This window comes from Lagopus muta, chromosome 5 (genome assembly GCF_023343835.1).
Source record: "Lagopus muta isolate bLagMut1 chromosome 5, bLagMut1 primary, whole genome shotgun sequence".
Classification (NCBI taxonomy): domain Eukaryota; kingdom Metazoa; phylum Chordata; class Aves; order Galliformes; family Phasianidae; genus Lagopus; species Lagopus muta.
In genome coordinates, this window is record NC_064437.1 from 33,640,052 (window position 1) to 33,657,269 (window position 17,218).

The 17,218-nt window shown below is 40.4% G+C and overlaps 1 protein-coding gene across 5 annotated transcripts in view; it reads left to right on the forward strand.

Annotated features, from left to right (window-relative positions):
* The window catches only part of LOC125693143 (L-threonine ammonia-lyase-like), a 28,061-nt gene extending 14,251 nt beyond the window's left edge, over positions 1-13,810 (forward strand). For all 5 annotated transcript variants that reach the window (XM_048944677.1, XM_048944674.1, XM_048944675.1 and 2 more), the window contains 7 exons: positions 174-339; positions 1,488-1,584; positions 2,424-2,499; positions 3,312-3,437; positions 4,581-4,748; positions 5,056-5,113; positions 13,150-13,810. In XM_048944677.1, coding sequence (XP_048800634.1) covers positions 174-339; positions 1,488-1,584; positions 2,424-2,499; positions 3,312-3,437; positions 4,581-4,748; positions 5,056-5,113; positions 13,150-13,248 — 790 coding nt within the window. In that variant the 3' untranslated portion in view covers positions 13,249-13,810. The remainder of the gene's footprint in view (positions 1-173; positions 340-1,487; positions 1,585-2,423; positions 2,500-3,311; positions 3,438-4,580; positions 4,749-5,055; positions 5,114-13,149) is intronic.
* Positions 13,811-17,218: the final 3,408 nt, after the last annotated feature.

Below are 17,218 nucleotides of genomic sequence, written 5' to 3' on the forward strand. Positions count from 1 at the left end.
CTCGCATTTTGATTTTGCTCCTCCCTGTTTGTCAATGGCACAACATATTCATCTGGTAGAGAACATCACTCTTCACCAAGCGTGTTACAACCACATCAACTCCTGGCTTCACTGTGCATTTACTCATATGCTTTTCCTACAGCCCTGCTGATCTGTGCCTTTCTTTTCCACAGGGAGGACAGTGCTGTGTACCTGTCGGGCCTTGGCACCATGGGGCTAGAGATGTACGAGCAGGTGCCCAAGCTGGACGCAGTGATTTTGCCTGCAGGAGGCCACTGTGGCTTGCTGGCAGGCTCAGCTGCTGCACTAAAACACCTCAACCCACGTATTTCTGTCATTGTAAGTTTGCTCTCACCTAGCAAGAGTTGCATTTTGATAACTTTTGCCACAGATTTTTATTTCCAAAAGCACTGGAATATAGTGATCTGCTGGCATGGACTGCCTGTGCTGGGGATGGGTACTACCTGTGGCCATGGTCTTTCCCTGCAAGATGGGCCTGAGAGCCTTGCAGCCACCTGCCTTCTGGCTGGATTTAAGATATTTAAGAAGGTTCTTCCAAAGCACATGGAATCCAGTTCTGTGTTTTGGATTGATTTCTTACTGGAAAAGTTGGACCCTTAGGATACCACAGTTCAAAGTGCTCAAGAGGGATGTAAAGGAGGAAGGAGGAAGTTTTTCACTCATAGGGTGGTAAAGCACTGGAACAGGTTGCCCAAGGAGGCTGTGGATGCCCCATCCCTGGAGGCATTCAAAGCCAAGCTCTGGGCAGCCTGGTCTGGTGATTGGCAACCCTGCATACAGCAGGGGGTTGAAACTAGATGATCATTGTGGTCCTTTTGAACCCAGGCCATTCTATGATTCTAAAGATCCATAATGTAGCATTGCTGTCCTGATTATGACAGTGCTGTGGACTTACGTCTCGGAAGTTCTGCTGTAATTTATGGATGTATTTGACATTGTAGATTAATGGAATCTCCATTTGTAGAAGGTGACAGTAATTTAATCATCAGGCTTTTCAATACATTCTTTTCAAACATAGTTCTGCTTCAAAAGTGATGAGGAATGAGATAAAAAGGTAGGATAAAACAAATGAGGAGCTTTTACTAATCACAAAATGGATACTCCTCAGTATCCATGCATCATCCCATGCGTAGCAATGAGATTGGATTTCACATTATCATCATCTGCGTCTTTTGTACTTTTTGAAAAACAATACGCTTAGGAAGATGAAAAGCTTTTTGCCTTTTGTACTCATTTTCAGTTCACTCTGAAATTTCTATGGAAATTTGTTCTAAAAATATTCCCCATCCCTTCTTAAATTTAAACTGCATAGAAAAGTGAATGCACATTTAGAATATGAGTGAATTTCAAGTTGCGTTAGTGCTGATTCTAAGAAGAAATGTGGTGTAGATTTTTTGGAGTTGACTTTGACAGCGACTTCTGTCATAACTTCAACACTAAACAATGCTGTTGTTTGCCTTCCCCAGGGGGTTGAATCTGAAAGCTTTCCTGTATTGCAGCAGTCCCTGAAGGCTGGCCACCCAGCTGAAGACCAGGCTTGCAACAACCATCACTTTTATGGAGGTGAGAAAATGGGTTCTTCTTTTGGATGTGAAATAAAGGCTATAATAGATTTCACCCACCTCTTCATGGTCTTTTCCAACTAAATCAATTTAAATATAATTAAAAAAAAACTTTTCTGAAGTGTTAGAATTCAGTTCATGTTGTAAAAGCAGCTTCTGACACACCTCTCTGAGGTGCAGTACTCTTTCTTTTTTGCAGTACCCGAAATGTTTGGGGAACACTTCACAAATATGAGAGTATTTATCTGACCGCTGTGCTCACACACAATGTCTGAGCCAGTGAAGACAATGGGGAAGCTCTCGTGTAAAAGACTAATTTATAAAAAATGCCAGAAAAATCTGGTGCTTAAGTATTTAGACTAGCAGAGCTGCTTTCAGAATAACAGTGTTTATAAACAATTCAGTTGCTTCCATATAATTTGCATAAGAAACACTCAGGTCTTAAGCAAATTAAGCATATCCTGTTTACCTGATGTTAAAATCCCCCGAAGCTGTAGGTTAAATGGGGGTTTTATAAACAAATCACATAACTCGGGAAATTCTGCCTCTCTTTATGCTCCTTTGCAGGCTATCCTAATGTGGCTGCAAACCCAGTGCTGCTCTGAGTGGTTCTTCTCTGATGGAGGACTCACTGTGCACTGAGGAGGTTTTCATAACAAGGACCCAAATGGCAAAATCTTCCTGAGAGATGTCTGTCAAATATAAATATCAAGCAACCTGAGATCTCAGAATAGCAATGTGCTGTGCTCATCAAGGAAATAAAACAATGTCTGGATTCTAAAATATGTTAAACTTTTCTAGAGCAGCCAGCCTCATACTTTTGTATTTTAAAATTTGCAGATGTGAGTGGACTTTGCTTTGGCAGCAACTCTTTGCAGCTGACTGGGAAACTTGTGGATAAGGTTGTTGCTGTGAGGTAGGTGAAGAAAAAGAGTGAAATAAATAATACTATGGGAGCATCACCGCATATGACAAATATGCTGTTGCTGACACCAGAGATAGTGAGCCTGATTTCATGTATCTGACCCCTTTGGCCAAAACTCTTTGCTTGTTACTAATAACCTCTTCTGCTCTGGGTATAGAACTTGTTCTTCATAGAATCACAGAATGGCCTGTGTTGAGAAGGACCACAATGATCATCCAGTTTCAACCCCCCTGCTATGTGCCCAGAGCCACATCCAGCCTGGCCTTGAATGCCTCCAGGGATGGGGCATCCACAGCCTCCTTGGGCAACCTGTTCCAGTGCCTCACCACCCTCTGGGTGAAAACCCTCTGTGTTCTTGTTGCATTTTACACCAACTGAAAGAAGCCTTTGGCAGAAGTCTTCCCAGTCTTTGCTGAGATGCCAAATTTGAAGACTGCATTTACCTAATAGGATACAGTTAGCATAATGGGTCAAGTAAAAAAAATATATATATATCTCCCTGTCATTTAATAATTATTATTTCTATATTTATTTTTATGTATTTATATTAATTGTATAGACAATAATTATTATTTATTTATTTATTGTTAATAATAATAATAAAAACAATCATAGTTAAATAATAAGACTCGCCATTCATTCCCAGCAACACAGCTTAATTTAACACCACAGTGAGATTATTATGTTCTCAGCAGGGCTAAAGGAATCCCTTGATACATAAATGTACTGTCTTCATTTACTGGTTGCTATTTGTTTTATCTGTTTTGTTTTGTTTCATTTTAACACCACTTTCTGGCCCTCAGCGAGGAGGATGTCCTCATTTCAATGCTGAGATTGCTGGAGTACGAGCGAGCCACAGTTGATGCAGAAGGGGCCATTGGGCTTGCAGCACTGGTCGCTGGGAAGCTGCCTGAGTTGAAGGGTAAAAGGTACAGCAGTTATTGCAAACAGGGCTTCATAAGGAGCTGTGGGGCGGAGTGCTGTTATGATGGGAAATGGAGGAGTGATCATTTCTGCCTTGAGCTGTCAATGCTCTCGTCCATGACATCACTTCAGGCTGAAAATACCATTCATGTGTCATAAGACTGTGCTGAACAAGACAGATGTCAGTCTGGACACCAGACAAATCACTTTCCTATAATCTCAAATGATGGCGAAAAAGGCAGTTGTGCACAGCCCCAGTTGGCTTGTCAACCAGCTGCCTTTTCTCATCCCACCTATGGAAGTCAATGGTTTGCAGTGGGTCTTTGCCATGAGAGTAAGCAAGCCAGGCTGTCATCTGTAGTCACTGGGTGACACCTGCCTTCCAGCCCCAGGAACTCCTGCCCAGACAGTCACTGGGATTACCCTTGTGCTCAGCATTAAATAAAACTCCTTGCTTACATCTGGGCTTCAGCACTTAGGACTTAAGCAGCTTGAGCCCCAGCTCAGGGTATAGTCTGCAGTGTATTTAAATGTACGTGCACTCAAGACAAGATAAAATTTCCATTGCACGGCATGATATGTTGAAATACCACTGAGGCAGTTTCCCAGAACAGGCTTACAGGGTCTGACAACAAAGTTCAATTCAGCACAGCTGAAATAAGAGGGAAAGTGCACAGGACTGGCTCTGCAGGTTATCAGGGACTAACCATGTGGCTCTTCACTTGCCCTTCAAACATTTCTGTATTCATTTTGCAAGTTTGAGATGAATTTAATTAATGCTTACAGAAAGCATAGACCATGCATGACATCTAACTGTTAAGAATCTGAGACTCCCTTTGCAAGTGAAAGTGCTGTTGCATTTTTTAAATTTGAAATAGATCTAGAATTGTCCATCTAATTAGTGCTAACAAAAATAAATCAACAGTGACAATGTGAAACAAGAGTGGTTTCAGACAGTATGGCTCCATAGGGTCCTGTACCCTGTGCACAGCTGACACAGAGGGCTGAGCCCCTCTGAAATGCAGTATATGTTTATGAAAGAGTGGTCCCCGCAGATGCTCAGCTGACATTGAATTCAGTGTCTGTGATTTCTGACTCATTTGCAGAGAAAAGAGAAATAGAGAATCCTATTTTCTCTCCTCTTTCAGAGTGGCAATTGCTATTTGCAGTGGAAATGTGGATTTACATTTGCTGCAGCAATGCATTGCTCGTGCCCTGACCCTTGAGAGCAGAGTGTGCAGATTTTCCCTGGTGATTTCTGACTGCCCAGCAGATGTTTCAAAGCTACTGGAAGTTTTGGCTCGGGAAGAAGCAAGGTAAATCAGACTGATAACAGTGAAATGGAGCACAAAGGTGAATAAAGACTTGGTCGTGTTTGTAAATGTACTCTGGAGGCAAGAGTATAGGTTACTAATTAATCTGTGTTTTCTGTGTTACATTTCAGAAAAAGTATTTTTTCTTTATTTTTATTCCTATGTAAAATAACCTCTGGAGCATGGAACAAGTGCCTAACACAGAAAACTGCAAAGATAGTTGCTGTCCAAACACAAAAATAATTTTATAATAACAAAAGTTTGCTGTAATCTGTAATTTATCACTTGTTTTATCCCTTATTTCATCTAGAGTTTTGGATATCAGACAAGAACGCACATTTGTGACATCGGAGCTCTTCAGTGTTGAGGTAAGATGATGTGCAACTTCAGGCCCTCTCACAGTGCTGACATCCCCCTATTTATTCTGATATCTAGATACCAGAGGAGTCCAATAGAGTGTGCACAGTGATTTTCAGAGCAGTGTAATTGATAATGTCACCTGCATTATACAGCATCTTGCCTCACCAAACGCTCAGCATACACACACGTACTACCAGACCTGTTTTACCTGCTATTGCAACACAGCCAGTGAAATACTCAATGCAAACCTTCATTACTTAAATAGTTTTGTGCCGGAAGTGATGAGCAAGCTGCAGCACACATCTAGAACAGGAAGAGCCAGCTGTGTAGTCTGGCTGTAATTACCAAAGATCAGCTTGCCATGCAGCAACGTGGAGAGCACCCTTACCCTTAAGGAATCCATGTTTTCAACCAGGGCATCAGTTTTTTACCTTAACCTCAAAGAGCACAGAATGGAGTATTTGCTGAGTATTTGATATGATAATGGGGAGGAGGTGTTATCAATTAATGACATCTCTTGAAAGGATTGTTCACCTCATGACATATCTCTTATTTCAACTGGTTGAGCAAACCAACCAAAGGTGTGGTTCCACTGGTTTCATGCTGCCAACCAAGGCTAATCTGACTTAGTTTGTGAAATCATGGGTGGAAGTTTGGAAACTTTGCTAAACTGGCTTATAATGGAATTCAGTAATGCTATTTGGTAAGAAAATTCTTCCATTTTCACTTTTAAATCTAAAATAATCAAATTTCCCAGCTAGAGGAAGGATGTGATGAGTCCTGCATTGGATATGAATTCATCTGAGTGTCAAAACCTGCTCAGTATTTTCAGCTATGGATGTAAAGAATAAACTGAATAAATAAGATCCACTCACAGATAAAAGGAGTAGGTTGACAAAGGAATATAGAAAAACAAAGAATAGATGATTGTAGTGAAGGACTTCAATGAAGCTATTACCAGTTTTCTGAAGTGTCTGAGGCTAACTCTGCATTATTTTGTGTTGTGCCACTAAGATAGACCAGATCCCTGGTTGGTGTAATGTGACATTGCATGGGGTAGAAAAATCCCTCTGACTCCTTTCTGCTTTTATCAGAATTCGCAGTAAATACAGTCTGTGAATGAGAAATGAGAAATGAAAAAATGCAGTGTTTTTGTCTGCATTTCAAACATGGTGTGTTTTCACTGACTTTCCACTTCAAGCATCTGATGGTGCGGTATTGCAAGAACGTTAGAGGGAGGAACTCATGTCCCTGAATAATTTAATTGGATTTTGGATTTGCGTGATGGCTCTTAACCAGTCTGGGGGAGGCTATTGGGTAATGAGATATGAAGTACAAAGTACTCATCCAGATATATAGAGCTCCATGGCTGTGCAGGTAGTTCTGTCTGGTGAGACCTAATGAATGGCAGAGCTTTTATTGGAAAACTAAAACGAGTGTGATTGGGAAAGATGGAATATTTAATCTACCTTTAACCATTTAAATGCATTTGCTCTAAGCTGAAATAGAAGAATGCACATATTTTCATAGTAAAGCTAACTCATGTAGGGGAAGTTTTGCTTGTTTCTTTTATTGCTTGTAAGAACCAAAGCCCTGTACCAGCAATGCTTTTTGAGCACTGGCTTCTAAAGCAGACCCACACCGAATTTTGAACCATTTTGGTCAGTATAAATAATTAAAAAGAAAAATAAAATTAAGTGTGCATTTAAATGTGCATTTAAATCTGGATCAGAAATGAAAATCATTGTGTGTTGGACTAGTGCTATTAATAAGAAAGGCTTAATAGTTAAATCTACTCTACCTTTAATACACACCTTCAACTGTGGATATAGATTGTGTTTGACAGAGCAGTGCAGAAGTGCAGTGGCTTACGTGAAACACTAAATCAATCCTGTCTGGATTGTCATCTCTGTGTGCAGTCATCCTTACGGGTTGATCCCTTCATTTCCAAAGGAAGGAAACTTGGCTTCAAACTCAGGGATGTTTCTGGAAATATGCCTTGATGGGTGGGTGTTTATTCACCTGGTGCGGGCTGTGGGAGGATCCGTGCTTGAAGTAGTCACGACTTTCTAAAAGGAAGCTTTGTGTTCAAACTACATTTTTTTTTTGCTTTTGGAATATTCCACTAGCAAAAATAAGAGATATTAAAAAAAATTTTTAAAATAAAAAAAGAAGAAGGAGAGGAAGATGAAACAAGGAGAAACAAATCTTTCCATGTCTGATTTATGGTCACACCAGAGTTCAGCCAATGCTTAACGAAGTGCTGTGAGCAATGAGATTGGCAGGTTGCATTCCTTGGAAGACCATGGGATTTTCTTTTGGATACAGACTCTTTCCATCCCTATTTGATATTTTCTTAGCCTGTGTCTTACGCTAGATTTCTGTCCTGCAGAGGACTATACCCTAATTTACCTGAGCAGATAGAAAATGGCTTCCAAGATCCCAACATTGAAACAGACAAGAAGCTCTCAGCAAATCTACAAATAAATTCTGTAGGCTTTTACAACTATTGAAGCAATTTAGATGGCCAAGAATATGGAAGCACTAACACAGATGAGAGCTAAGGAATAAAGTCATCTAACATCACCAGCTAACTGGAAGTAGAGATTTAATGGTTTACCCAGTTGTTGGAAGGAAAGGAAATCACAGCTTGCCTTTGTTAAACCAATCTTTATTAGTAATATCTCTCACATCCAGTGTGGGAAAATACATTGTTTAAATGCTTCCATCTGTAAACCACTTCATAGCTGTAACATCTCATATTATCACTAACTTAGGAGTCAATGAGCAAAATTTATAAGTGACTTGGTAAGGTGAGATACATTTTTGTTATGAAACCATGCAAGGCTCTGCTATAGATTACCAGTTGACTTGCTTAATGAGTGTCTCATATTTGAGCTCAGGCAACTCATCTGAAAAAAAAAACAAAAATGTGTTAAGCTCATCACGTTTCTAGGAAAGTCTTCTCCTCACCACTGTGACCAGCATGTGTGCAGGAGAACTTCTGGAATGGAGCAGCAAGAGCCTGCCAGGTTGTGAGGTGCTCCAGCAGCCTTGCAGAGAAGCAGCCACCGTGGAGCAGTGCAGTTTTCCCTCTGCCCCCAGGCCTGCTTGAAGTTATGGGATTGTCTGGCCTCTTCCCAGCTCTGGTTTTAAATAACTCGGAAGAGACCAGTCATAAAAAGAACATCCATCACATCTTCCTCTGACTGCAACAATATATGAATTCATAACTCAAATGTTGTTTTTTCTTTATGATAACATTACACATTTTCCCAGTGGTGCTCCATTTCCTGGCTCAGTTTGTGCAGTGTAATATCTGCTGTATGCATAGTTTATTCCCCTCAGGCTAGAAGTCATTTAATTATTTTGGTCTGTTCAGATCAATTTGAGTAAATCCCTTTAGGCCAACCTGCATTTTGTAAAAGAGCAGAGTAGAGCACGTTGGATTGGAGTCCCTAGATGCCAACATATTCCATGTTATTGGCCTTTTGAGAGAGTGTAGCCGAGCACGCTGCTATTCAGCTATGAGAAGGATGCCATAGAGCATTTCCTGCATGACCTTGGGCAAGTCAGACAGTAAGTTTCCTCTAAGGCCCTCCAGAAGTATACAGCCATTTTGTTTAATGGCATTCCACAGCACAATGCGTTAGAGAATATCTTACTGTGATTTTAAAAATTAGAAACTCAGTCTGAGGAAGCCAAGAGTGCTTGACTGCTTGACTATTATCCGGCTTGTTTAATGCTGAGACGACTTGTTGATGCTAGTGCTAGCAGGCCTGAGCACAAGTGTATGACAAAGGTAAGGGCTCAAGTTGCTCACCCCAGCTGTTATGCTTTCTCAAGCCTTACGTTGCACCAAGAAGAAGCTACTGGCAGCTGATGATTACTTCATAAATAGAAGTGCAGGGTGCACTTTCAATGTGCACTTTCAGTGTGCAGTCATCTCCAGTAGGAGTTCATTGAATAATTCAGAAAATTACTCAGTTTTTGATGATCTTAATAGAAATAATAGAAATAGCTTTATTTGTTATATAGAACTGAAACCAATGTAAGTAAGTGAAGTTATCATTTGCAGCTCCAGTGATTTGCCTACAAACAATTCGCATTTTCACTAAGAATGGTGTAGCATGAATAATATATTACATGAATTGCCCAGGACTGCCACCTTAGAGTAATGTGAATATCCTTTCTAGAATTAAAGCAATGGAATATGAAGTCAGTAAGTCAGGAACATGAAGAATTGCTTTAGCTGGCTGTGGTCTATCTTTGACTTGAGCACAGAAATGCACCAAACCCACATAATTTGACTCAGCATAGAATCACAGAATGGCCTGGGTTGAAAAGGGCCACAATGACCATCTGGTTCCAACCCCCTGCTGTGTGCAGGGTCACCAACCAGCAGACCAGGCTGCCCAGAGCCACATCCAGCCTGGCCTTGAATGCCTCCAGGGATGGGGCATCCACAACCTCCTTGTGCAACCTGTTCCAGTGCCTCACCACCATCAGAGTGAAAAACTTCCTTCTTTACATCCAACCTAAACCTCCCCTGCCTCAGTTTAAAACCATTCCTCCTTGTCCTATCACTGTTCACCCTCACCAACAGTCAACAATGCTGCTCACATTTCCTCTATTCCACAGTGTTGTCTCACTGTGGCTACTCTACCTCCACACACAACATGCAGATATCAGGCATTCGGGAGTTGATGGGCACCCCAAAATAATTTTGAACATCGTGGAAAATCTGATCTACAAGGCAGAGTGGCCACATGCCCACATGAAGGACTGGGAGTTCAGTTACGCAGAGCAGAATTTCACAAATTCCCTCCTCCTGCAAAGTTACAAACTTTACTGTATTTGTGATAGAATTAATTCAAATTAATTTATATTTTAATTTTTGGATATGCTTGGTGTTGTGCAGAGTAATAACTATTGATCAGTCTTTACCTTTTCCTCCTCTTTGGCTCACCACCTCAATTATTTTTAATTATCTTCTCTAATTGTTAAATTAAACACACAAGACTGCAATAGTCAGTGAAGACCCCTCTGTCTTCCATTATTTGTAGGATTTCTGTAAGAAAAACCAGGCTAGCTAAATCCTTAGGCTGGAATCAATCTTTACATTACTTGCCACAGAGTAGAACTCTAATTGCAGTAAAGTATCCATCTAGATGGTTAAGTCTTTACTTTTAACAGCCTTTTTATTTTTTAGTTCAGCAGAAGTGCAATCTGCTAGGAGAGAAATCCATAAAATGAACTGGGTTATTCTTTTTAATACATAAAAGAAAGTTCCTACACAAGTATGGTCCTGCAGTCACTGAGAGCTCTGCTGGATCAAAAGCCTATGTCTGCTACTTACATTTATGAAATGGATTTCAAGTTACAGTAGTTCAAACAAGTTTTCCTTAGTTGTTGTGGATTATCTTGCCTGCAGTATAAGAAACATCAGGCAGTAGATTAAATACATTTTGCAGCACTTACTCATAGCTCATCAGTAGGCTGGTAAACTCCTAGCAGCACCTAGGTTAGTACATACCCTAGAATAATGAGAGGATTCCTCTCACACCTACCCATGAGTATGAGGATTGCCCTGTTGGGCATTCATGTAAATTATCCTTCCCAGGTGAAGTGATGAGCAAGGAGCTCTGTGAATATAAAATTCCAGTGTAAATTGGCATAATCCACACGGGAAAAGCAAATTCCCATACTCCACATACTTACCTTCCTTGTTGCTTAGCTCTGTAGCTGTTATAAAGTGATCAGCTCTTTGCTTCTGTTGTGAACAGATGTCCTCTCTTCCTTTATTAGGCATGTGTAAAAGGTCAGATGAATACCTGGAGTTGTTTGGTAGTGGTCTTACATTTACAATAGACTACATCAACTTTGATAGCCATTACCATTTGTTGGATGCTGTTCATAAACAGAACAAAAAGACATTATTTATCCAAAATATTTATAACAAGTCTGGTTCCAGTCTTTCCAACTCGTTTTGATTTCAGTCACTAGCAGAAAATAAGACAGAGAGGAGGAGAATTAACATGATCGGTCAACATTTTTCTCATGTTTTTCCCAGGGCAGAGCAACTGTCTTCTGTAAAATAATCAGAGCCAAACCTCACAAGTTCATAGTGGTTCCTAGCACAACAGTTGATTTGCTCAGGACAAAACAAGCAGGATGGCTGAGATAGGAGGTTGTTTTTATTATTATTATTATTTACAGTGTTCTTAAAGATATGGTTGCAAAGCTTTAGGAATTCTATGTGAAACATGGAGTGGATAATGTTGGAACTTCAGTGCCAAGATATCCTTTAGATCCTTGTTCAAGTCATAGTGTTCTCTCCTCTTCCCACATTATTAATCCTGTCCTCAGTGATTGTCCTTTTCTTTGGATGAAATCCCACTTTTTTCAGTGGAGAGAGAAATTAGCATCAGTTTTGTTCCAAAGAATCACACACACGCACACAAAAGAATAGAACTATGTTCAGAAAAAGAAGCAAAGAATTACAGAAACACTATGGTTTATTTCATGCTAGATCTTTTAGACTGAATTTCCCAATTAGCTGAGCTCACAGCTGTTTCTCTATCAATAGTCCTCCTAATGGTTTATTGATTGTTATTTTAAACTCATTCCAGGAAACATGAATTCACGAATTTCCTATTTAGAAGTGTTGTCATAAACACATGTGAGTTGAGACAATTTTATGTGTTGCCTTATTGCTTTTGTAAAGGATACAGTTGTGACAGGAAGATTATATGTGGCATCTGCCTCTAAGAGTCTGCCTTGAAGCTACCATGACTAGTGCTGCTCCTGTTCTCTGTAGATTGGCCTTGCTGTTGTCACACTGCAACTCATCCTGCATCCCCTCCTTGCTAGGTTTCCATTATTCTGAGGTCTTTTTCCATGTGGCAATTCTGGCATCAGTGATAATGGCAACAGGGTTAGAGGTGGCTTGAGTTATTCACCTGGGATGCTCATTCTGCACCTTCATGTTGATGCCTCGCCTGTTTTATATTTTAGACTGATGCAATAGGAAAGCGAGCGTGTAGAAAAAGATATCAAAAGGGCCAAAGAAGAATTGAAAACAATGGCATTGAAGTTACTGTTTTCAGAGGTTGTGTGACAGGACTGTCAGTGTGGAGGAAAGAGAAGAAAAGGGACCTATCAATCACAGAATCACAGAATCACACAGAATCACAGAATTGTAGGAGTTCAAGTTCTAGTTTACCTGAGTTTAGTTTGACTTAATGGCAGAGCAACAGTGAACTAGAAGTGACTCAGTGAGCAAGCAAAGAAAATCAGAATTAAATCAGAGGGTGGTGAGGCACAGGAACAGGTTGCCCAAGGAGGTTGTGGATGCCCCATCCCTGGAGGCATTCAAGGCCAGGCTGGATGTGGCTCTGGGCAGCCTGGTCTGCTGGTTGGCGACCCTGCACATAGCAGGGGGTTGGAACCAGGTGATCATTGTGGTCCTTTTCAACCCAGGCCATTCTATGATTCTATGAAACAGTAACAAGATGTGTGATTAGAGGAAAGCAGCCAAAATGCTGCAGGGATGGATAATTTGGGAATAAGTTCATGAGAGAAGATTAGGAGAATATAAGAGGTGTGAAAAACAAAGGTGCTGGAACAAATGTTGCCCAGAAATGTCGCAATAAGGGAAGCAAGCATCAGAAGTGGAGGAGGCAGCACCAGCATCAGATACCTGCTCCAGGGAATGGAGAAGTTGTTAATGGAGGCCTTAGGGAGACCAAGAGTACAAAACTATTTGCCTGGGAGCCAGCAGAGGATCAGCCTTTCTTCTTCTAACTTGGAAGACAACAGAGTTAGACTACTGAAAGGTTTTGAAATAATAGATGAGAACTTGAGTCCCAGAGTTTCTATAATGTCAGTTTTCTCACACGCATAGATAGGGAATGTAAAGTCCAGAGTTTCTATGTCAAACTGATCATTTTGCTTTCCCAAGTGCATTTTAGGACTTAGCTGGAAACGCCTTTGTCTGAGAATGCTGCCATGCCATCAGGAATGCTCCTAATTCCTTTTCCAGGTCACCTGCACCGTGGAGACCAGAGACAAGATCCACACAGCCCAGCTGCGGAACGCGCTGCTGGAACGCTACCCCACAGCCGCGTGGACAGAGCGATGACGAGCAGAGCACAGATGGGGCTGAGGCCCCAGGACAAGTATTTTGTGGAGCACTAATCTTGAGGCATTCAGAACAGATAGTACCTTTCGGGGCTGAACACTTAGCAAATAGCTTCAGGATATTTATTTCCTGCTCAAAATGTAGCACGTGTCCTTGGAAATGAAGTTTAACTTGGAACTTTAGCTTAGCTAAAGGCCATTTAATAGTTTCTGCTAGTGTTGGAATTCTCAGCTGGCTCACTGTTTTTTTAATAGAACCTAGAATCCTATGGCATCCAGTGAATAAACAGGAGAAAGCATTTTTCTTGATATTTGAATGTAGACCATTGGGTTTTTGGATACTGATGCCACTATTAAAGCAATGTAGCTCCTTCTGCTGGGTTCTCCTATATCACTAGTACCATCTTTTCTATTTCCAAGCCAGAAGCTGAATCTGCTTCAGGGAGGACATAAGTGTGTGGGAGTGTGAATGTATTTAAGTTTGCATAAGAGCTCTGCTATCATGGAAAAATACTGTGCTAATAAAGTGCAATATAAAGAAACTCTTGAAAGATAAAAGCCAATATTGTACTTTTTCCTTATTTATAAGGTTTCAGAACATGTTGCAAAAGTTTTAAAAAATGAAAACAGAAAAAATTCTGAATATAATTAGACCACATGTGCAGAAAACAAGTTCTCACCCCTGCTTTTGGAGTGTAAAAGCTAGCCATAAGATGGGAACGATTTATTGTAAGAAGGGGTCTCTCCACTCTTTTGAGTTTTCTAATTAGAATCCCACTTATCACTTTATTCTGCCTAAAGCAGACTTGACCCTTCTCACCTGACAGATTAAGTGCAACGTTAAGAGTGAAATATATTTAAAGACCACACATTACTAAGGAAAGGCAGCTTAGGGAGCGAAGGAAGCCCAAGTCTTAGGCAAGTGGCTAATGCAATTAAGAAAGAACACATTGACCTAAATACTGTTTTCATTGCTGGAGATGAAGACCTACTGATACGGTAACATAACGGGATGGCAAGAGATGTAAGAGAAATTCATTGGAATGCCTTTCTCCAAGTGTGTGTACAACGACCACCTTTCTGCTCGTGTCTAAGGAATTACAAATTATTTGTCCTTCTTTATTGTGGCTCATAAAGGAGTGGAAATGGGGCAGAGGCTGATGGATAAATAAAAGAAGTTCACTGCTTTGGTGTGTTTTTGGAAGGACCACGTTGACTTGTACATGTAACTAAGGAATTATTGATACTCCATTATGGTCCTTTTCAGCCCAGGCCATTCTATGATTCTGTTTTCTTTGAGCTCTTGTTTGGCCACCAGAATGTGTTCTGTAAATTACAGCCTGTGAGAGGGACACTACTCCTTGTTTCCAATCACAAGAATTTAAGAAATCTGTATAGAAACACACGATGACAGAATATATATTGCATACTGTTGTTATCACTGAAGCAGGTGATGGATCGCTTCACCAAAGAGCAGACTTGGGGAGGTAAAAACACTAGAAATGAGGGTCAAATTACCCTTTCATCTCCTTTGGGAAACCTCTCAGAAAATTATGAGGGTGTTTTAGGTATCTATACGAGAACAAATTCAGACTTTATAACCAAAGGTCTCAACAGTGGCTGACAGCTTTTGCTGTCTGAATTCTTGGTTTGTTGTCATGCATTATCCTGGATTTTACTTTTCTAGAAACTCAGAATATTAGTGATTTCATTTTTAATCAGAGATAACTGCATTTAGACAATATTCACTTAATGGGATGAGTGAGGTAAGAGATTCAACAACAAAAACTGAGAATTGCTGCATGTTCTCAAAACTCTGCTTTGGAAAAAAAAATTGAAAGCATTATCTGTAAGTTATTTGATATGTCACATATGACAGACACAGTTTGTTTGTTTGTTTTAGTATTAGGTATCACCATAAATTGTAACATATTCTTCAGTATAAATCTCCTTAAAATAATGATACCATTCTGTACTGCTGTTACGCAGGTCCATCTGGTTTCTTAGGTGAATCAGGTTTTAGACGTACTCTCATAAATATTGCAAACTTAACTAAAGCAGGCCTTCTGTTGTAGAACGTAGCAAATTCTACTAGATAGAATGCGTGTTCTTATTTCCAATGGAGGGGAATGCCTTGACCTGGTTAATTCTGTTGGAGCTAAGCTGCTTAATGCTGGGAGCAGCTCTGTGATGCAGGATTTGTTCCGGCCACAGCAGAACTTCTTCCAAGAACTGAAGCAAACAAGGTTTATCTTCTCTTGGAAATATCTCTTCTCACATGGATTCCTACTTTCCTAAGCCAAGACATCTTAGCTCTGCATCAACATGTAAAACTTTGCCAGTAATGTTCACAGAGCATCAGGAACCATTATCCCATGCATCCTCACAAGCTGTCCCTTGCATTCAACCTACTTTTGGAAGATCTGGGGACACGTTCCACCTTCTCATTCCAAAATGCAGTAAGTGTATTTGACATGCTGCATCAAACTTTTGCTAGATCCAAAGGTAAGCATGTGCTTTAGTGATCAGAAAACAAAACATGAAGCTCCTGGAGGCTCCTGGATTGGGCTTAAATTACTGTCAGTCATTTATTTGATGGCCTTGGATTCTTCAGTCACCTTCTTTGCCATGAGTTTAACTGTAAATGAGTTGCCATGTATGGGATATTGAAGTTTGCAGGATTTATTCTACTACTGACCTTATCTTTCATATGCTCCTAACTTTTTTATACCAGTGGAGGGCAAATTCTGCTGACTATCACACATTCCTGGGCTGATGCATTTCTCTTCAGTCAGATGATGGCACTAAAAAATGTAGCCAGTGATTGGAAGCATCCTAACAAAATATGAATGTTTTGAAGTAATTCAGTATTGTGCATAAATAATAAGATCCCAAAGCCCAACTCGCCCATGTCTCTTTAAAAAAGACCTGAGGGCAGGGCAGAGGTGAATCAAGCACACCTGAGTGCATCCACAGAAACGATATGAGGGGCTTGCCCTGCCCATAGGAAGAAAAAGAGAGTTCTGGTGGTGTGTGTTTTCTTTTTTCTTTCTTTTTTGTTTGTTTGTTTGTTTGTTGGCTACTGTGAACATTTTAAATCTTTTGAGCTCCTGGAAGTTGTGGAGGTGAGTGTTAGTTTTCCTGTTCTGTTTTTCTTATGATGTCTGGTCCTTAGGATGCCTGGAGTGTCTTTAAGATTTTAACCTGTGTTGCTTTTCGAGTCAGTAAGTTGATGTCTCTGCCTATTTCCTCAAGAGGCACCTAAGAGTTTTTTCTTAAAGAGAAGTCTGTAAGAACTCCGATAAAAGATGAAGCCGTATTTCTTTCCCCTCTCTCTTCCTTGCCTGCAGTCATTCACATGCTGCAATTATGTTTGGTGTTGTAGGGGACCTGCCAGGCTGATGGCCGACAATGAAGGAAATGCTGAGGGCCTTTTTTTTCACCCCTTTATTAAAACACACCATGATGGTCTCTTGATTAGTTCATACAGACACCGGTCTGAACAAACACCCTACTGACAAGGTGAACTGAATGTGTGGGCTTACGGCATGTGCCAAAGTATTTCACTGAGTCTTGAAATAAGCTGAGTTACTTATGCACAAAGAAAAACCTGATGTTTACAACAGTAGTGTAATCAAGAAGCATGAATGGATGTTCCCTTCTCATTATTTACATATGAGGTATACAGAAGGAATGTATAACTTGATTTCTCTTTCATGAAAACATCTCTGTATTAGTTCTTTCTTTTAGAATCTTGAAAGTATGAAAGCCTTACAATCAGTGAGTTAATGCTTTCTAGAACAGTGCACTTTTAAAATCTTCTGTATGTCTGTTGTCTGCCACCCCTTCCTCTCCAGAGCACACCACAGTGCCCACAGGCAGCAGATGGCAACACTTTGAAGACCCTGATCATAGCAGACAAACTTCCTGCAGACTCTACAACAGGCTGCTTCCCCAGTTGCAACAGGGCT